This window comes from Protomyctophum bolini (assembly GCF_963924005.1).
Source record: "Protomyctophum bolini genome assembly, chromosome: 15".
NCBI lineage: Eukaryota > Metazoa > Chordata > Actinopteri > Myctophiformes > Myctophidae > Protomyctophum > Protomyctophum bolini.
Genome location: NC_137876.1, coordinates 3,606,442 through 3,629,154, shown reverse-complemented (window position 1 = coordinate 3,629,154; position 22,713 = coordinate 3,606,442). Strand labels below are relative to the sequence as shown.

Here is a 22,713-nt window from a genome sequence, read left to right as displayed (position 1 = left end):
CTATTTGTACGTCTCTAAATGTTTTGATGAATTGAACATGGTGGACCCTGTTGTAAACAAGTGTAATGCTTAATCGGGTCGTCCACTCACAGTTAACAGTCTTTGTATTGAGTTTGTGCTTGAAATGTACTGTAATTCTGTAAACAGTTAATACATATTTCAATCAATCAATCAATCAATCAATGATCATGTTATAGGGTGAAAAAAAATATCTTTAAAACTTTGAGTCACTAAGACAATAATATCAATAGCAATAATATCATATAAATAATATCATATCAATAATATATCAATATATCGAAATCATGATATGAGACACACCGGAGTGATGTTTGGATATCGTAATACTGTCAAATACTGAGTGTTTTAATCACTCAAGCCCTATTTAATACATTCTATTTTATACATTCCAAAACAATAAAAATAGCAGTATAATGCTCATAAAGCATCGCTGTGTGTCACGTTATGAGCATCAAAATGTAGTCCTACAAAATGTAGTCCTACAAAATGTAGTCCTGGAAAAAGGTTTCTGTCTCTTGAGCGCATGAACCGGTGTTGCCATGTCTGCTTAGTATAAGTGACTTTGGGCTTGTTGGCAAAGTCACTTTTATATATTGGTAGTTGTGGGGGGGGGGGGGGATTGTTTCTAAATTGTAGTTGCTTATTTGCGCTTGCAGTCTAGTGTTGTTTAAACTTTAAACCAGTGGTTTAAAGTTTAATATGTAGCCTGTGTGTCTGCGACTCGGCAGGCCCCCACCTGAACATATTTCAGGCCAGGGACTCCTCCCCCAATACAAGATTTGTGTTGTTTTGAAACGTTTGAAAAAAAATATTCCAATATTTGACCCTTTTCTTTCTAGATCCTTTGAAAAAACAGCCGATCTACAAGCTCACAGCGCGCCGCGATGCTACACGTTGTGAGCTTGCAGATCGTCCAGTTTCAAATTGCTGAGCTATATACACATACGTGCGTGTGTGCGTGCGTTCGTTCGTGTGCGTGCGCCTGTGCTCATGCGACGTAGTTGCTAGTTTCTCTCGCAAAGACCTGTCAACAGTGTCATGAACCTAAGCTAAACTGGGAGAGGATTGGGACAGTAAAGGCTCATACATAGTCTGGATTTTCGGTGGTTATAGGTGACCACCGAACTACAACATGATGTCACTGAGGTGACCACCGAACTACAACATGACGTCACGAGCCGCGTTGAAGAGCAAACCACCACCACCACCACCTCTCTCTGTTTTTACTCACCACCGCTCAACGTTATTTCAGCTCCGGTGGTCAGCTCATCCCTGGAGCCGTGGTCACCTCACCACCGGAAATCCAGACTATGAATAGGCCTTTAGTAACAGTGGAGGCAAGGCAGGGGTTTTTGACCTAATTGCAAAAAGCAAAGTTCAGATACATTCATTAGCAGCGGCGGCGGCGGTGACCGGCTGCGTGGCGTTCCCCTCAGTGGGGGACGCCGGGGGGCAGACGACCGGCTGCGTGGCGTTCCCCTCAGTGGGGGACGCCGGGGGGCAGACGACCGGCTGCGTGGCGTTCCCCTCAGTGGAGGACGCCGGGGGGCAGACGACCGGCTGCGTGGCGTTCCCCTCAGTGGGGGACGCCGGGGGGCACGCCGTTGGTCAGGGAGGCCTGTCTGCTCCATCTCCTCTGGCTCAGCAGCTTCGCGCGGTTCTTCTGAACTTCCACGCGGACGTCAAAGACCTCCTGGATGGCTATCTTGAAACAGTGGAAGTTGTAGTCGATAAGGCCTATATGGAAGGAACACATGGAGAAGATGCATTACATAATGAGACAATAGGTTGTAGTCGATAAGGCCTATATGGAAGGTACACATGGAGAAGAGGTATTACATAATGAAACAATAAGTTGTATAGTCGATAAGGCCTATATGGAAGGTACACATGGAGAAGAGGTATTACATAATGAAACAATAAGCTGTAGTCGATAAGGCTTATCTATGGAAGGTACACATGGAGAAGAGGTATTACATAATGAAACAGTAAGTTGTAGTCGATAAGGCCTATATGGAAGGTACACATGGAGAAGAGGTATTACATAATAAAACAATACATTGTAGTTGATAAGGCTTATCTATGGAAGGTACACATGGAGAAGAGGTATTACATAATGAGGCACTTGAAATTATACAACAGGTCGTTTCGAGGAAGCACTTCCGATTGTTTGAAACAGCCGATCTAGCCGTGGTTCAAACGAGCACCACTCCACACCTAATCAAAACAAAAGAAATCAGCTGCTCTGTTCTCCCAGAGCGCACAGCACTTCTGCGTTGCTTTGGGAACTCGCCCTGCGTTCCTGCAGCATCGCCGGCGTGCATTAATGACGTTAAACCACCCCCCCTCTCGTTTAATATTCGCTTAACAATCATCTCTAATTGTGATCCAGGTCGGCCACGCCCCCACCCACAGCGCTGCTGAACCCACAGCGTCACCGACCCCCTTTTGTTCAGAACGGAAGGAGCATAATTATATCTTTATATCTAACCCATTAAAACCGGGAAAGTGTCCGTGTCACATGCATTTTTACAGCGCTCTTCCAAGCGCTCAAAGCGCTTTACAAGCGGTTCATTCATTCATACATTGGGAGGTGAAGCGGCGAACAGTCGACGCCAGCGTCCTCACTTCCCACATTCACACACCGACGGTGGCGAGCTCACACCGACCGACTCATTGGAGGCGATGTAGGGTTCAGTGTCTTGCCCAAGGACACTTCCACATGTGGACAGGAGGAGGAGCCGGCATTCGAACCGCCGACCAAAGGGATCATCGGACGACCTGCTCTACCTCCCGAGCCACAGTCGCCACAGATTAGCCTATTACCGGTAGCTATACACATAAGCTCTACATATTGGTCGGCTATTCAAAAATAGCAGACATACAAGCGCATAGCGCATTCACTACTTCGATGTGCTTGTAGATCTGCAAAATATTTTGAGATGGGGGCCAAATATATTTTCGGGGTTTTCCGACTTGAAAAGGTTTGAGCACCGCTGAATAGCAACAGGTTTTTTTTTCCAGGAAACTGTTAGGATTTAGAAGACATTTTCAGAGTCGGCCTTAACTCATTTTGGGTGTTACGTTATACTTTAGCTATTGAAAAATCGTGAAAATGTGGCGCAAATCTTTGATTATCTATTCGTGAACTGACCTGAAATAGTTTGAGAACCACTTATTATAGAAACATGAGGGTTTTTCAGAAAACTGTCATGATTCAGAAGACATTTAGTAGAATGGTCCATAGGTCTAAATGGGTTAAGGAGCTAAAGAAGAGTCTCACGTGGCCCTCTGGGGGCCACATCGACACGCTCAGAGGGGACAGGATATACGGACCTTTGATGAGCGCCACAAACGGAATTCATCAGTGAGAGAAATACAAGGAGAAAAAAGTGATAGTGGAAGAAAAAGCTTCTTGATTAAAATGTTGCCATACTGTATCGGTGAGACTTCACCCACACTGTATCGAGATACAGCTGCCCCGGGACCCAGATTCTACCCAACAGCCTTATCCTTATTAACCCTGTAAGACCTGAGGACGATTCTACAAATGACAGTTTTCTTGAGAAATCTATGTCCTTGACATTTTCATGTCAAGGACCCCCAAAATTATTTGGCTGCCGACCCCCATCTGAAAATATGTTGTTCCAGGAACCTCCTCCGCAGAAGCAAATATTTGAGTAAAAAATGTTCGCTCTGAAAGAATATATACAAACATTTGGGCCACATTTTCACAATTTTTTAAAAATAGTAGACCTACTGTACAAGCTATGAGCTGTGACCCCCGAGGGGTCGCGACCTACGGGTTGAGAACCCCTGTATTAGACTAATGTCAACTCCATAGACACATACAAAACAGAAAAAAGTACAACACTAGTCTATGGCACTCCATGTTTAAGATTTCCATGGGCCCTGATCGAGAAAAGGTTGAGAACGTACAGTATTAGACCGCTGAATTTATCCAGCATACACATATATTACAGCATAGTACTGTTATACTCTCATCTCTCGTTCTATACCGCTGCGAGAAGTTGATGAAAAATCACTCATCAGTGTTTTTTCGGGGCAGGACATCTGATGACTTTCTTCATCCCACACACTGAAAGCCAGGCGGCAGAGAGGCAGTGTGGGAGCAACAGAGGTGTCTTCGCAAGCTCCACTTCACTTTCTTGCCACCTCCTTGCGTCAGCCAACTAGCCTTGGCAGCTTGTTTCAAGGCTTGGCAGCTTGTTTCAAGGCTTGGCAGCTTGTTTCAAACCGTAGCACAGTCAGTGACCATTACCATTCCTCATTTTTGCCCCCCTCTACCCCCTCCTAACATTAAACATAATATCATTAGAGCTTATTGCACCCCTCTCTACACAGCTCCACAGTGGGTGAAGTATAAGAATGAATGAATGACCTTTATTTATATAGCACCCTTCTCAGCACGAGTGCACAGGGTGCTTTACAATAGTACAAAATTAAAACTATAAAAACAGCAGCAGCCATTTTCACAGGGTCAACAGTGAAAAAAAACATAGCAACAAAAATAAAAACACACAGATAAAAACACAAACAGTAGAAAAACAGTGATTATATGTGACCAAATGCCTGTCTAAACATGAGTGTTTTTAATTGTTTTTTAAAAGAGGCCTCAGAAAGGACAGTTCTTAGGTCCAGGGGGAGGGCGTTCCACAGTCTGGGGGCTGTCACTACAAAGGCTCGGTCACCCTTAGTTTTTAATCTGGTCCTGGGGACCACGAGGAGGTGCTGATCGGCTGATCGGAGTGAGCGTGTGGTTGTGTAGAAGGAGAGCTTATACGCAAACTGCAAGTAGCCTATAATGACTGTCTTCATATTATGTTAAAAAAAGCCCAGGAGCACTAGAGAGCCAGTGGGCTTTCCTGTTCATTGGGTCTCACTCACTACATTCATGGCTCTGTTGAGGAACCTGACATTCAAATTCATGAGCAGGCTGGATCGCTGACTGAAGTGACTCATTGGACAGATGACAGACGTAAGGTACACTTCTACCATCAGAGGACACTGCAGGCATGAGTGCCTCGCCTCGGCACAAACAAGGGACTAAATTATTTTCGCTCCTATGCCACCAAAATGTGGAACGCCCTACCAACAGTCATTAAGACATGTGAATCCCTTGACTCCTTCAAAACCAATCTCAATGGGAACCTACGGATGGCTGCAATTCGAAACTGGCCTCTGTAAAATCTGAATCCCCCCCCCCCCTTTTCCCCTCACTGTATATGTATCTTTTCCCTTTTGTATGTCTCTAAATGTTTTGATGAATTGAACAATGTGGACCCTGTTGTAAACAAGTGTAATGCTTAATTGGGTCGTCCACTCACAGTTAACAGTCTTTGTATTGAGTTTGTGCTTGAAATGTACTGTAATTCTACAAACTGTTAATAAATATTTCAATCAATCAAGCCTAGAGTAGTAACCTGTGGGGCTGGGTAAATGTACTGTATTTTTATTTATTTGTATTCTCGTATAATGTGATGTACTGTCTTACCTTGTTGGGCCACGAGCCTGTAATAAAGTTTATATATTACTTTGTGAAATCGGCTAACGTTGGGGTTGGGGGTGACTGACACGACTCACACACGCAGCATGGACTGCGTTCTACAACACCGCAGCGCAGCACAGATAGAATCTCTGCACACGAGACTCAAGAAAAAGTCACTTTGGTGTCACCCACAAACTAACAAAAATGAAACCTGTGCCAAAAGAATAATGTCACCATATGCAGCACTAGAATCATTATGACCGGGAGTTCACCTCCTCCTCCATCTACCCACTTGCCTTCCGGCGACACACGAAGCACCCTGAGCAGTCTGGCGGAATCTCCCTCGCGGGGGCTAAATGTATATAGCTAGCCCATTCTGACCTGAGATCAGATTCATACGAGGTTTCAACTGGACACACACTGGTCTGATTAACCCATTCTGACCTGAGATCAGATTCATACGAGGTTTCAACTGGACACACACTGGTTCTTCGATTTTTCTAAAATAGCAGACCTACAAGCTCGTAGCGCGCCACTCGGTGGCGCGCTATGAGCTTGTAGATCTGCTATTTTTCAATAGCTAAAGCATAACATGATGCTAACACCAAGATGGGTTCCCGTTCAGAATGGGCTAGGGTATGCGTGTGACATCATCGTACCTGGAAGTTATGCGGGAACGCCCACTGAGTGGCAAAAAAACTACTTTCTGGCCTTGACAGCCCCCATACATCCAAACAGAAAAAGTCCTGTCTGAATGCATTAAAACAATGTTAAACTCACCAACATTAAAGTCCTGTCTGATTGCATTAAACAATGTTAAACTCACCAACATTAAAGTCCTGTCTGGATGCATTAAAACAATGTTAAACTCACCAACATTAAAGTCCTGTCTGAATGCATTAAACAATGTTAAACTCACCAACATTAAAGTCCTGTCTGAATGCATTAAACAATGTTAAACTCACCAACATTAAAGTCCTGTCTGAATGCATTAAACAATGTTAAACTCACCAACATTAAAGTCCTGTCTGAATGCATTAAACAATGTTAAACTCACCAACATTAAAGTCCTGTCTGAATGCATTAAACAATGTTAAACTCACCAACATTAAAGTCCTGTCTGAATGCATTAAACAATGTTAAACTCACCAACATTAAAGCCCTGTCTGAATGCATTAAACAATGTTAAACTCACCAACATTAAAGTCCTGTCTGAATGCATTAAACAATGTTAAACTCACCAACATTAAAGTCCTGTCTGAATGCATTAAAACAATGTTAAACTCACCAACATTAAAGTCCTGTCTGAATGCATTAAAACAATGTTAAACTCACCAACATTAAAGTCCTGTCTGAATGCATTAAACAATGTTAAACTCACCAACATTAAAGTCCTGTCTGATTGTATTAAACAATGTTAAACTCACCAACATTAAAGTCCTGTCTGAATGCATTAAACAATGTTAAACTCACCAACATTAAAGTCCTGTCTGAATGCATTAAACAATGTTAAACTCACCAACATTAAAGTCCTGTCTGAATGCATTAAAACAATGTTAAACTCACCAACATTAAAGTCCTGTCTGAATGCATTAAACAATGTTAAACTCACCAACATTAAAGTCCTGTCTGATTGTATTAAACAATGTTAAACTCACCAACATTAAAGTCCTGTCTGAATGCATTAAACAATGTTAAACTCACCAACATTAAAGTCCTGTCTGATTGTATTAAACAATGTTAAACTCACCAACATTAAAGTCCTGTCTGAATGCATTAAACAATGTTAAACTCACCAACATTAAAGTCCTGTCTGAATGCATTAAACAATGTTAAACTCACCAACATTAAAGTCCTGTCTGAATGCATTAAACAATGTTAAACTCACCAACATTAAAGCCCTGTCTGAATGCATTAAACAATGTTAAACTCACCAACATTAAAGTCCTGTCTGAATGCATTAAACAATGTTAAACTCACCAACATTAAAGTCCTGTCTGAATGCATTAAACAATGTTAAACTCACCAACATTAAAGTCCTGTCTGAATGCATTAAAACAATGTTAAACTCACCAATATTGCAGCTGTATATACGAAAAGCTTGAATTATCCTCTTTCTATCTGCAAAGTTTTTTGTTTCATAAAAATCCACCATAGAAACGTTATGAGCTACCTTTCGGTCAAGAAATGACCTGCATTTGATAATTTGATAAAAGTGTCAGAGTTTGGAAGTGCTTGTTTTCAATAACACAACATTTTGCTGCCTCCTGCATTATGTGACATTTAGAAACAGGTGGTACGGCAGGACGGTTGAGTGATTTACAACGAGCGCTTCCAAACTCCCAACAACACTCCAACATGCTGCTCAATGTTTTGCCACTCAGTCTAGATGAGGGGGGCGTGTCCTGATGGGGAAATCATGCATGTGCATGTACTCTGTATACTCTGAAAGGGCGGCCTGCAGGACATGATGAAGGTCTGTATGGTGGCGAGGCTGGGGCGTGATCACAGCGTGACGCGTACGTGTGAGCTTGAAGATCTGCTATTTTCAGCAAGTGTACAAAAAAAAACAGTCGACATTACGACGGCATCAAGGCCCTAAAAGTCGACTAAAACTAGACTAAAACATTCCGGGTGACTAAAAAAGGTGACTGAAACTAAATTAAGACGATTCAAGAGACTACGACTAAAACTCAAATCTAAATTTGCTGCCAAAAACAACACTGATATACAGCGAGCACTGATGCAAAGCACAAGTTAGCCCAGTTTTGGACATGAAGGTTTGCTCGACCAAGCTATACAGCAGAGACAGATGGATGTCTCGACCAAGCTATACGGCAGAGACTGATGGATGTGGAGTGGGTGGCCGTGCCATTACCATGGTAATATTGAGCTTAAACAATCATCTCTAATTGTGTTCATGTCAGCCATGCCTCACTGATGAGCTGCTGAATTAAGACACATTTATTCTCCGTAACAGGACTGTGGCGCGTGCCGGAAATGCATTTTTTTTAATGATTTTATTTTGTGTGTGTGTGTGTGTGTGTGTGTGCGTGCGGAGGGAAAGCTAAATAATAATAATAAAAGAATAACTAAATCATAAAAAAATATAATGAATGAATACATAGATAAATGCATTGGCGCTCGGAACTGTAGTTATTAATGTACAGATTAGAAGAGCATTTTTTCGTGATGTAAAATACATTGTTATTTAGAGGAAGCCAGAATGTATGAATGTAAATGGTACGCATGTGCATTTCCGTTGCTTTTAAAAATAGCCGTATGGAACGACTTAAACCCTATACACTTAAACACTTGAACCCTATACACTTAAACACTTAAACCCTATACACTTAAACACTTAAACCATATACACTTAAACCCTATACACTTAAACACTATATTCAATATATCTGATTTGTGATGCCCAGTGGTAATACATTATGTTTGGGAGCGCTGCCGCTAATCCCCCTTCTATCTCCTGTAATTTCTCTAGTTGAAGCCTTGGACGTTTGCCTTTCCATACAAATTTGCGAATCATACTGTGTATTAGTTTAAAATACTTATTCGGAAAACAATTAGGCAACATCTGCATTGGAAATAAAAGCCTCGGTAATATGTTCATTTTGACAATATAGCAACCCGTCCAAGTAGAGATATAGCTAAGGGGCTCCATCTTTGAAGATACATTTTTATTTTGTTTACCACTGGGTCTACATCATATAATGTCAAACTCAAGGCCCAGGGGCCAAATCAGGCCTGTGAATGAATTATCTTCGGCCCGCGGGATGATATTTAATTAGTATTAGAACTGGCCCTCTGGAATATTGCACGGACCACCATAATACTACAAGTCCCACAATGCACTGCGAGTGCATCGTCACGTATCGAGGGCCCGCAAGCGCAAGCATGCGTCTTCTCTTCATTGATCAGCAGTGAAAGTATATCACTTGTGGTCGACTTTCAGCGACCCCTCTCCCCAAAAATGTCCCGTGTGTTGAAACACAGTCCGGCCCTCGACTTGTACCAATTTCTTTATTTTGGCCCACTGTGTATTTGAGTTTGACATCCCTGGTCTACATTGATGTCATATCAATATTTGCGTGTGTATTAATTCCACCATCAGCTGTCACCCACCCCCAGATTGTCTAGTGTACCAAAGGGAAATAAGATTAAATGGAAAACAACATGACGACAACAACTTTGGCCTTTTGAGGATAAACATACACTCTCACCCCATGAGATAGAGAGTCATCAACAGAATCATAATCACGAAACATGATTAACCCATTTTGGCCGGGAACCCATTTTGGTGTTATAGCATCATGTCGTGCTTTAGCTATTGAAAAATAGCAGATCTACAAGCTCATAGCGCGCCACCGAGTGGCGCGCTACGAGCTTGTAGGTCTGCTATTTTTTGAAAAATCGAAGAACGACTGACATTTTTTAGAATCTGATCTCAGGTCAGAATGGGTTAATCAGACCAGTGTGTGTCCAGTGGAAACCTCGTATGAATCTGATCTCAGGTCAGAATGGGTTAAAGTCGAAAACAGGATTCAGACGATCGGACGCCCATGACAGCCTGATGACACCTCCCTCTGATGGGACCTTTTTCAACCTATTGAAATGTGACAGCTGAATCCTGCTCTATGACATGTTTTTCAGTATTTAACTCATTCTGACCTGAGATCAGATTCATACGAGGTTTCCACTGGACACACACTGGTCTGATGAACCCATTCTGACCCGAGATCAGATTCTAAAAATGTCAGTCGATTTTTCAAAAATAGCAGACCTACAAGCTCGTAGCGCGCCACTCGGTGGCGCGCTATGAGCTTGTAGATCTGCTATTTTTCAATAGCTAAAGCATAACATGATGCTAACACCAAAACGGGTTCCCGTTCAGAATGGGATAATTATGTTTGTGCAAAATGATGTGACTTGCATTCAGAGCACTTAGGAGAATTCTCTCTCATCTATCCTTTACATTTGTACATCTGGATCTGAAGAAAAAACTAACTAAAGAAAACTGAGAAATACTTTTGTGTCTTGTGTCAAAATCCTTTCAGGTTTTTTTGCAATACTCTCCAAGTCTCTCTAGAGTTCATCTTTTGGGTTTTGATATACTTTGGGTTCTGACTTTTCCAGTGAATATTCATATAAGGTTGAGTTTGCTCTGCACTGTTGATTCCAATGCGGTTTCATTAACATTATTCAAGTGAAATGCGTTGGTTTTATAGAACAATTTAACAGCAACATTGCGCTAATATACTGTAGCTACCAATATACGACACAGGTTAATATATTATCATCTGATCATCTATCGATACAGTCGACAGACAGACAGACAGACAGACAGACAGACAGACAGACAGACAGACAGACAGACCCAGTTCATGCTGTATGAGATCCAGTCGGCGAGGGAGTCAAATATCAAACCTGCCAGATATTCTTTCACACACAGCGAGCAAAACCTCGGCGATCAAAGCCAGATCTTGCTTCAGATCGGAATGAGAGGTTTGAGCAGGTCTTAAGGGTCTTATATATATAAATATATATATATATATATATATATATATATATATATATAAGGGTCTTGCAATATGGCATTACTGATATCATGTAGCAGACATACAATCATAAAACACAACTCCCAAGATAAACTGTCAACAGCTTTAGAGATCATGCTTTTGTAAAACGATTAGATGTGTTGTATAATTAGTTTTTTTAGTTTCCCTAGATTCATAAATTCTAGAATTTGCTGCATGCACGATGGAAAATAATATACCTTGTCCCAGTGGTTACAGTATCTGATTTCTGAATCCAATAAATCTCAAACAACCCAATGTCCAAAACCTATTCATTATTTATGAGACTACAGTTTTTTAGTTTTTTCCAGCATTTAAAAGTATCTGTTGACCTGTGTTTATTATTTATGAGAATGCACAATTTATGAGACTGCAAAATTATAACAAAGCTACTGTATTTTAGTTTTTATTTAACATTGATTAGATTAATTTCCAGCATTTAAAAATATCTGTTGACTTGTGTTTATTATTTATGAGAATGCAAAATTTATGAGAATGCAAAATTATAACAAAGCTACTGTTTTTTTTTTGGGGGGGGGGGGGGGGGGGGGGGGGGGTTTGCATTAGATGCATTTCCAGAATTTTAAAGTATCTGTTGACCTGTGTTTATTATTTATGAGAATGCAAAATTATAACAAAGCTACTGTTTTTTAGGATCAGAGGGAACAGTGAGAAACCTGGAGTTTACAAGGTCAAAGTAGTCGAACAGATGAAACTCAATGAATAGTGTGTTCTAGTCTGCATTGTGACCCGACGTCGAAATTAAAAAATATATATTTTCTGACAGTTTTCTGAAATACCTTATGTTTCAGTGGTTCTCCATATTTCATGTCAAGGACCCCAAAAATGATATGTAATTGGCCTCCGACCCCCCCCCCATCTGAAAATATGTTGTTCCAGGAACCCCTCAGAAGCAAAGATTTGAGTTAAAAATGTTCGCTCTGAAAGAATATATATTCAAGGGTTAAGTATGCACCCCATATTGAAAGATTTGTGCCGCATTTTCACGATTTTTCTAAAATAGCAGACCTACAAGCTCGTAGCGCTGGACTGACCTTTCCTCTCGAAGCTCTCCTGGCGCAGGGAGATGATGTCACGTTACACACCCTCTAATACGTGGACACAGAGCTGGACTGACCTTTCCTCTCGAAGCTCTCCTGGCGCAGGGAGATGATGTCACGTTACACACCCTCTAATACGTGGACACAGAGCTGGACTGACCTTTCCTCTCGAAGCTCTCCTGGCGCAGGGAGATGATGTCACGTTACACACCCTCTAATACGTGGACACAGAGCTGGACTGACCTTTCCTCTCGAAGCTCTCCTGGCGCAGGAAGCAGACCATGGCCAGGAACTTGGTGACCTCCTTCAGGTACATGACGGTGGTGTTGTTCAGGTGGATGATGGCCATGGACTCCTTGTCGTACGGAGAGCAGCCCTCGTCTTCAGCCAGACTGGACACGAGGAAGAGCACAAGGAAGAGCACAGGGACAAGGAAGAGGACATGAGGAAGAGGACATGGACATCGATGAGGAAGAGGACATGAGGAAGGGGACAGGGACATGGATGAGGAAGAGGACATGAGGAAGAGCACAGGGACATGGATGAGGAAGAGGACATGAGGAAGAGCACAGGGACATGGATGAGGAAGAGCACACGAGGAAGAGCACAGGGACATGGATGAGGAAGAGCACACGAGGAAGAGCACAGGGACATGGATGAGGAAGAGCACATGAGGAAGAGGACATGGATGAGGAAGAGGACATGAGGAAGAGCACAGGGACATGGATGAGGAAGAGGACATGAGGAAGAGCACAGGGACATGGATGAGGAAGAGGACATGAGGAAGAGCACAGGGACATGGATGAGGAAGAGCACACGAGGAAGAGCACAGGGACATGGATGAGGAAGAGCACATGAGGAAGAGCACAGGGACATGGATGAGGAAGAGGACATGAGGAAGAGCACAGGGACATGGATGAGGAAGAGGACATGAGGAAGAGCACAGGGACATGGATGAGGAAGAGGACACGAGGAAGAGGACATGGACATGGATGAGGAAGAGGACATGAGGAAGAGGACAACCATACTGAGGTGATTCATTGTGGTAAAATACCTGCCAGTGTTGATTATAAAACTATAAAACTATGATGGAAAAGTGTTCGTCGACTAACTTTTTTTCACTGACGAAAGCAAAATGGAAACTAAATGAAAACTATTAGCTATGACGACTTAAACTAAGACTGAATGTATTGACAATTTTGTCGACAAATACAAACTAGACTAAAATGTTAGGAAGGGACTATAGTGGACAAGAGATCCAGTATAAGTCATTTTACACTTGGTTGCATGCTGAAAATAGCAGATCTACAAGCTCTCAACGCGTCGCAGCGTGACGCGTTGTGAGCTTGTAGATCCCCCCCCCCCCCGTTGAAAACAAAACCCAAAGTTAGTATGCCAGGGTGGTCCTTTAGTTTAAAGTTCAGAATAAGATAAAGTTTAACACCTCTTCTCTCTAACTCTATACGGAGCGCTCCATGGTTTTGATCAATACGGCAATTCAATGTTCTGGCCTCGTTTCTGACCCAACCAAGCATCTGGTTTGGAATATAAACACATCTAGAGACTCCAGAGAGAGATCAGATGAGATGAGAGGTAGTAACAGAATATTATACCTCCCGCTTTTGGGGGGCAATGTTATGTTCAGAGTGAGATAAGATCTGCCCAAACTGCTTGGCACTATAGCACCATATTTTTTTGGAGGAAAAAAAAATTGAAGAGGAGGAGAAAATGTATAATATAATACTGCATGAAGAGGAGGAGAGGGCAACTGATCTACTGCATGAAGAGGAGGAGAGGGCAACTGAACTACTGCATGAAGAGGAGGAGAGGGCAACTGATCTACTGATGAAGAGGAGGAGGAGAGGGCAACTGATCTACTGCATGAAGAGGAGGAGGAGAGGGCAACTGATCTCAGATAGAACGGTGTCTGTCTGTCTGACTCTGAAGAACTGTCACCACTCCTCACTGGCCATTGCCTCTGCATTTTCACACAGACATCTTTCTGACTTTATCAAACTGTATGCTTATTAGTATTAGTATCAATCTAGCTTGCATTTCGAAACAAATTTGTTCCACGCAAAAATGCTCCGTTCCAATAATGAAAGTTCAGGAGACTTCGGAAAAAAAGCAATTTCTCCTGAAGGCTGCATTCATGGTCCTGGAGTGGGCAGTGGTTTCACTGGACGGGTAAAAGGGCCCCCTTTGATGTCTATGTGTGCACGCCCCTGGGGTGGAAGAAGTCGACTGGAAGGTGATGTCGTTGAGACATCGTTACTGGGCTCTCAATTTTAATGTATTCAGTTTTTTTGTAGGGCTCAAACTCAAAAGGAAAAATCTCCATCTGATGAATATTCAAACAAGTGGGAAACTTTTTCTCTCCTCCTCCTCCTGCATGAAGAGCCTCTTCTAGTCTTTGATCAAACGAGGGACACTCCTCTGTTCTCCATGTACATTAAACACACCTTCATCTGGTGTTGTGAACGTGATGAAGCAGAATCCAAAAGAGAAATGAAATTGCTTATTCACAACTCTGAAAGCTGGGTGGGTCACTCTCTTTGTAGACGAGCAATGGGCTCAAACAGAGAGCTGTGTTAAAGGACTCACATTCCATCTGCACTGTTTAGAGCGAGGACTGCATGTTAATCCCAAGAATGACAAAGAAATCTATGTTAAAAGGCCATAGCTCTTATGTTTTAAATCTTTTTTTAAAAGCTCATAGCTCTCATGTTTTAAATCTATGTTAAAAGGCCATAGCTGTCATGTTTTAAATATATGTTAAAAGGCCATAGCTATCATGTTTTAAATCCATGTTAAAAGGCCCTGTAGCTCTATGTTAAAAGGCCATAGCTCTCATGTTTTAAATCTATGTTAAAAGGCCTTAGCTCTCATGTTTTAAATCTATGTTAAAAGGCCATAGCTCTCATGTTTTGCCCAAAGGGCCAAATGGGACCCTGACGAAGGCTTGTAGCCGAAACGCGTTGGTCCATTTTGTAATGATCTTTGCCATGCCATAAAATAAAGGCTTTTTTCACGTGACTATAGAACAGAGTGCCTTGGACCCCCTTTTATCTTCTCATGTTTGAACCCTTGTCAACGAGCACCCGTTTTCAGTTCACAACTAAGGACCACGGCAGAGCTTCTGTCCTCTAGTCAAGGGCTACGATACAGAAGACAGAAGACAGGTTGTGTCATCAAACCATGTGACTCCCATTGGAAATGCATCGAGGCGGCCACGACACACAGAAGACACAGGACACTGTGGTCTGTATTTTGCGTGTCTTAAGTACCAGGTCTTATTACTTAACTTAAGACCTGGAGGCGTGATCAATGCCATTTGGCTACTCTGAGTTCATTGACCACGCCTCCAGGTCTTAAGTTAAGTAATAAGACCTGGTAGTTAAGACAAAATGTGTGTGTCTTAGGTGTGATGGGGCCTTAAAGGCAATGGAATGGGGCACGGTGATTGGTTTAATTATCGTAACGCACCTATGCATAATGTCACGGGTAGCGGAGGTGTTTTAAGGGTGTATAGGCTGTGGCACAAGATAGCCCATTCTACGGGGGCACGCCTCTTACGCAGTTCTAAAATCCCCAAATGACGGATAAAGTGCCTCTGAGGCGAGATAGGGCCCGGCCCGAACGTCCAGTATTTCAAACAGGAGAAAGGAAATCAACACAGGGTTCACTGCAGTATTAACCCATTCTGACCTGAGATCAGATTCATACGAGGTTTCCACTGGGACACACACTGGTCTGATTAACCCATTCTGACCCGAGATCAGATTCTAAAAAATGTCAGTCGTTCTTCGATTTTTCTAAAATAGCAGACCTACAAGCTCGTAGCGCGCCACTCGGTGGCGCGCTACGAGCTTGTAGATCTGCTATTTTTCAATAGCTAAAGCATAACATGATGCCGACACCAAAATGGGTTCCCGTTCAGAATGGGATAACGGAGGGTCAAGTGAGCATGCAGTGCATTATTTATTTATTTTCAAAAAACCAACAAGAAATAATTACATTTGGCCGATGAAATCTTTTCAATTCAGCCAGCCAAGGGACATTTCTTTACCCTGCCATTTGTTATCCTGCCAAGTCCTTTGCACGCCAAGTTGCTCACAAGAGAGGCCCATTTGCTAAATGAAAAAAAAAAGAGAAGACTTAATTTACTAAAGCCTCTAATTAACATTAATAAATACCCCAGCTGTTTTCTTATGATAATGATGGCAGCTCTCCGCGGAGTAATCAGTCAACTTAGGCAACCCGCTAAGCGGCTAATACAATGACTGCAACTTGAATTAACCCATTCTGACCTGAGATCAGATTCATACGAGGTTTCCACTGGACACACACTGTTCTGATTAACCCATTCTGACCTGAGATCAGATTCTACAAATGTCAGTCGTTCTTCGATTTTTCAAAAATAGCAGACCTACAAGCTCGTAGCGCGCCACTCGGTGGCGCGCTATGAGCTTGTAGATCTGCTATTTTTCAATAGCTAAAGCATAACATGATGCCAACACCAAAATGGGTTCCCGTTCAGAATGGGTTAAGTATACACGCACGCACACGCACGCACACGCACACGCACACACACACACACACACACACACACACACACACACACACACACACACACACACACACACACACACATGCCACAACAGACTTTCCGGTCCTTCATTGCCGTCCCCTGCAGTTCCTGCTTACTGATGCATGTGTCCCTAAAGTGATGACATCAGGGAACGACAGCTTTCTACCTCCGGTCTGCTTTGAGGCAGGACTCGGACTAGTGAAGAAACACGGGGAAGGTTGCCGTATATTAGATCAGTCGATGGGTGGACTAGTGAAGAAACACGGGGAAGGTTGCCGTATATTAGATCAGTCGATGGGTGGCTCTTCCAAGAGAGATTCTGTGCTCTCATTAGAAGGTGGGTGTTTAAGTGCCATCCAATCGTTTCTCAAATTTCTTTGAAAGTGTTCATGTCTCGGGGGCCATTGAGTAGAATCGGCTTGACGGTCGTCCTGAATAATTTTGCTTTGAACTTCTTACTAAGCTGGGATGACCAGATCTTATGCACGTCATAGGTCAGGCTGACCAGGCCATACCCTTGTTTGAAAGTCCCCCAAATATTGTAAAATACTTGAAAGTATTGAAACGTCATTGGAATCATTTGGACGTTATCCAACCTCTAAGTTGCAATGCTCTCCATTGACAGTCCATTCATTAAACAGAAAAGTCCTATCTGATTAAAATTAAACGCACCAATATTGCACCTCTGGACACCTTTGTCTCAGTCAAGGCTTTGTTAAAAAATCACACCTGTGTGAACTGAGTGGTGCAATTCCCCCCCCCCCCCCCCCCTCTCTCTCATTAGCAAGCAACAGTGCAGCACTCTCTCTGGCACAACAGTGCACAACAGCGCCCCTACTGGTGCTCATTAACGTCACACGGACACATAGGTGAACACATGTGAGACACGGACATTGCTGTTCCTTGGAGTGGTTGCACCACTCAAAAAACTAAAAGAAAATCACACCCGTGTGAACCGAGTGGTGCAACTCCGTGTGGGGGTCCAAGGAACTTCCACACCCACAGGAACGCGCCCAGGGTGGCGGCCCGGTGCCGGTGAGCCACCCGCGTCCGAAACGGTCGATAAATGACAGAGTTACCGCATGGGGGTCCCCAGGGGGTCCCTCTACTGTACAGCCTTTCAAACATCCCAATGCAACAGACAACTATTCCACAATCTCCAAATGCTATATAGAGTCTGGAACTACACATCCTGAAAGCCGAGAGCATAAGCCGTCATCTGTTCAGCAATTCCGTTCACGAACATATATTTTACATGTATTAATAGTAATCTAAATCTTCCTCTTGCTTCATTTCATTTCACTACCATGTGCACCACACACCTGGAACAATTCCAAGTGCCAAGCTCCAACCCTAGATGCTTTTTATATCCAAGATAATAATAACAATATACAAGTGTTGATATAACCCATTCAAGGCGGGGACGCCTTTTGGTGTTTAAAGCATTATGTCATACTTTAGCTATTGAAAAATAGCAGATCTACATGAGCTTGTAGGTCTGACATTGTGAAAATGCGGCACAAATCTTTGAATATATCTTCTTTCGGAGCAAACGTTTTTAACTCAAATCTTTGCTTCAACAACATATTTTCAGATGGGGGTCGGCGGCCAATTACATTATTTTTTGCGGTCCTTGACATGAAATATTGAGCACCACTGATACAGAAACATGAGGTCAGGCCTAAATTGGTTAAATGAGCAGTGCTTTGTATTATTTCTAGTATCAATTTACAATTTAGGCATTTAGCAGACACGCTTAATCCAGAGCGACTCACATTAAGCAAGATTTAAAAAAAAGCATGGGAATACATCACATAAAAACATTTATCATGAAACATGCGTAAGCTAAGAAAGTAACAGTGGAATATCTATATAATGAAACTATACATATAAACTATACATCTATACTACTATGCTATACATTATGTACTATGACGTGCTATGACTACATACAATGCACTTATGCTGTCTACATAACATGCTATAAGTCTGTATCAAAATGCTATCTAAGTCTACAGAAATGCTATCTAAGGGGGTGGGGTAAGTGCTATGGGCCATGATGGAGTCTGAAAAGGTGGGTTTTCAGACTACGGCGGAAGATTGGAGCATTTGTTGAATTGTTATGCACCTTTATCTTCAGTATTTTTGTTTTTCTCTCTTTCATTTTAATTGTATCCATTTCATTCTCCATCTCGTTTTTAAAAAGCGCATCGTTGCACTCCGTTTGTATTCTTTAAAAGACCTTGTTGGTGTTGCATGTATTAATAAAACGTCCCTTCATGAATACAATGTTTTCAATTTATTTGGAGCTCATCTGAGCCTGTATAATATTCACCTTGTTATTTACATTTCACAAACAACATGTTTTTAATCTATTTGCGAGTTATTACTTCACTGATGAACTGCATTGTATTCATTGCTGTTGTTGTGCAGGGCGTACAGGAGACTTTGCTTACTTAGCTCGGGGGGAAAAGGCTCTCTGATATTGTGCACATGCAAATTAGCACCGTGAAGAGACTTCCCATCACTCCGGATTTATTTCACGGACATGAAAGAGGAATTAACCGGCAGGCACCGGTGTTGATTGGGAGTCACATGAGCAAGAAACTAAATGAACACATGGCGGATGGTGGTGGCCTATGATGCATATCAAACTTAAAAAATGTTGAGACCAAGACTGCCTCCCCCTGGCCAGCCGGGGCGCCTGATGGAGGGGAAAAAGGAACTGTTTGGAATAACGTGTTCCTTCCACGCGCTACGTCCAACCAGGGAAACTCCCCCCTGTCAGGTGTAAAAGGAGCGACTTGGACACTCAGGCATGAAGGAAGCATGAGTTCAAGTCCGTTGCTCTCCCCTTGTCCCCCATATATGGGGACTAGGTTGGTCTCCCCTTGTCCCCCATATATGGGGACTAGGTTGGTGGAGGGTGTGTAGAGCCCAGGATCACATTAGATGATTGACACAGGGGTGAAAAATGGGTTACAAAATCGTGGGATAAAAAATATTGTTGCTGCATTGTTGCTGCTTTACACACAATTGCACTTTTCAACTACCTTCTCACCAACAATAAAACACTCATTGGGATTAGCATTATCTAATTGATTGACCTATTGGACGATTTCAATTAGACGACCAATATGGACAGGCATGGGTTAGAAGGTGATCTTAGACGACCCAAATATGGATGACTGATGTCATAGTACATGACATAGGTTGTTCTGGCCAACTGGCCAATCATATCGTGTGACAATATGATGTAATCATGCAATGACATCACAACTGTGTGATTGCACTTTTAGCACGTTACCCTTCTTATATTTAGGCTATAATGTTCACTGTGTTGTTTTTTTATACTGTGCTGAATAAATAAATGCAAACACCAATTGTTCTTTAAAAATGCTAGTCTGATACACTAAACATCAGTTAGCGATTGAAACGAGGAAACCAAGCTTCGTTCATCCTGTAAACATCTGTAAACTAGTTGTCAACACTCATTGACAGTGGAGCTGCTGTGTGAGATGTTTCACTGGACTATACATCTGGAAGGAGAACATGGGAAGGACCAGGCTGCTGCTGTTCCAAAGTTGAGTTTCGGCCACTCAGCCTGTGTGTTGGGGAAGGTCATGTTTATCCATGGAGGATACAACCAGACTGACTTCACTAATGACATCTACAAGTTGGACACCAGCACAATGGTCTGGACTTTAATTGACACCAGAGGAACTCCACCTCCTGCTACATGGCGTCACTCTGCTACCATCATCGGGACAAAGATGTTTGTATTTGGGAGCTGGTGGAATCCGTACTGCAACACCATCAGTGTGTTTGACACAGAGACCAACAATTGGATGAACCCACCTTCTCCACAGATTATCCCAGAAGAACGTTATGATAACTCAGCCTTTACCTACAATGGACAGCTGTTCATATTTGGTGGTGAAGGCATTGAGGGAAACCGCAATGATCTGTGGAGATTCAGTCCAGAGAGCTTCTCCTGGAAGAAGGTTGAGTCCAAGGGGAAACGCCCGGGTCCAATGGAGGAAATGTGCTGTTTCATGGTGGGAGATCGTGTCATCCTCTTTGGAGCATACAACAGACCAGGTGACCTGTACGTCTTAGACTTCAGTCCTAGCCTCAAGACATTATGTAAGCTAGCAGTTATTCACAACGGTCTGGTTCAGTCTGGACTCCCACACAACATCAGGTGGGAACTGGCAGCCATGACTAGCAACAGCAGCTGAGAAAATAAGTTCCCTCGAAATAAAAAATAATAATAAATAAATAAAACAGAAAAAAAATACTGATCCCACTGAAATAAAAATAACAATTAAAATAATAAAAGTTCAGCTTCAGTACCGGCTGCTTTTGTAACAGAAGCCGGCCTACAGGCAATAGTCTGTGTCTAGTTTCACCCTCTTTTACTTTCAGAGGAATGGGAAAGCAAAAAAAAAAAAAAACATGATTATCAGTGCTACAGCAAGTGCTACGGGCTGAGATGGCGTCTGAAGAGGTGTGTAAACACACACAGTGTGTCAGAATGACGAGCAGAACACAAATTAAACTCACAATACGTTTCCTCTCAAACAACCGACGTGTCGTCATGACAGCAGTCGGTGGGACGAACCACGCCCACCCCCCCCACAGTACATTTTCAAGGACCCCCAAAAATATGTGTAATTGGCCGCCGACCCCCCCCCCCCCCATCTGAAAATATGTTCCAGTAGCAAAGATTTGAGTTAAAAATGTTCGCTCTGAAAGAATATGTATTCGAAATGTACTCCACATTTTAGTGATTTTTCTAAAATAGCAGACCTACAAGCTCGTAGCTATGAGCTTGTAGATCTGCTATTTTTCAATAGCTAAAGCATAACATAATGCTTAAAACACCACCAAAAGGGGTTCCCGCCCAGGATGGGTTAATCCTGCTCCATCGGTTTCCCCTGAAGTAAAAGTAAGCCTAAACAACACACAAGGGTCGGGTTGGGAACAAAACTGTTTTTAAAGTAATGGTAAACCACACCAATGCAATGCTATTGCATCGGTGTGGTCTACCTTAACACATTCTGTACAAAACACGTCTGGAAACGTCATAAGGATCAGAAACGAGTAATACCTTAGACGTCTGTGGACGTCCTAGCGACGTCCAAACGACGCGGGGCGAGATAATAATAATCAGAATTATTCATTTTTTTTTTTTTTTGCATTTCGCTTTTCGCTTGCCGTATGCTAACGCTCTGTGCAAGTATTAGCTTGTCATTGACTCCCATGTTAGCGCGGCGGAAAGAATGACTCGTATCTCCTCATCCAGGGCGCTCTCCGTGGTGATGAATGGATCGATATGCTGGCGCTGCATTTCTGCTCCTCATCCGTCTCTCCCGCAAAATATGAACGCTTTTTGGAGTTTATATAAATATATTAAGTTGATCGGGGATTATGAGCTCACTTTGTCAAGTCAACTTTTTTAAGAAAGTATTTCCGGTTCTTGGCTTTCAGAGTAAATGCGATCAGACTACTCTGGCACTATAGCGGCCTTTATTTTGATGCACGTTGGCGTACTCAATGTGTTAACCCATTCTGAACGGGAACCCATTATGGTGTTAGCATCATGTTATGCTTTAGCTATTGAAAAATAGCAGATCTACAAGCTCATAGCGCGCCACCGAGTGGCGCGCTACGAGCTTGTAGGTCTGCTATTTTTTGAAAAATCGAAGAACGACTGACATTTTTTTAGAATCTGATCTCAGGTCAGAATGGGTTAATCAGACCAGTGTAGTGTCCTAGTGGAAACCTCGTATGAATCTGATCTCAGGTCAGAATGGGTTAAAAAGAAAAATCAGACTGCGCTATACGTGCCTGGCCCTGAGCTTATAAAACTAACAGACACACTCTACCACTTTCTCAAACCAAAAAACTAAAAAAAGGGGTCTCTGTTTCAGAAGGAAT

At 42.5% G+C, this 22,713-nt stretch overlaps 1 protein-coding gene across 1 annotated transcript in view; it reads right to left on the bottom strand.

Moving 5' to 3' along the window:
• Positions 1-1,317: 1,317 nt before the first annotated feature.
• rragd (ras-related GTP binding D) overlaps positions 1,318-22,713 on the bottom strand; it is a 46,194-nt gene continuing 24,798 nt past the window's right edge. Inside the window, exons 6-7 of the mRNA XM_080783749.1 lie at positions 12,423-12,571; positions 1,318-1,758 (exon numbers count right to left, since the gene is read on the bottom strand). Coding sequence (XP_080639875.1) covers positions 1,598-1,758; positions 12,423-12,571 — 310 coding nt within the window. The 3' untranslated portion in view covers positions 1,318-1,597. The remainder of the gene's footprint in view (positions 1,759-12,422; positions 12,572-22,713) is intronic.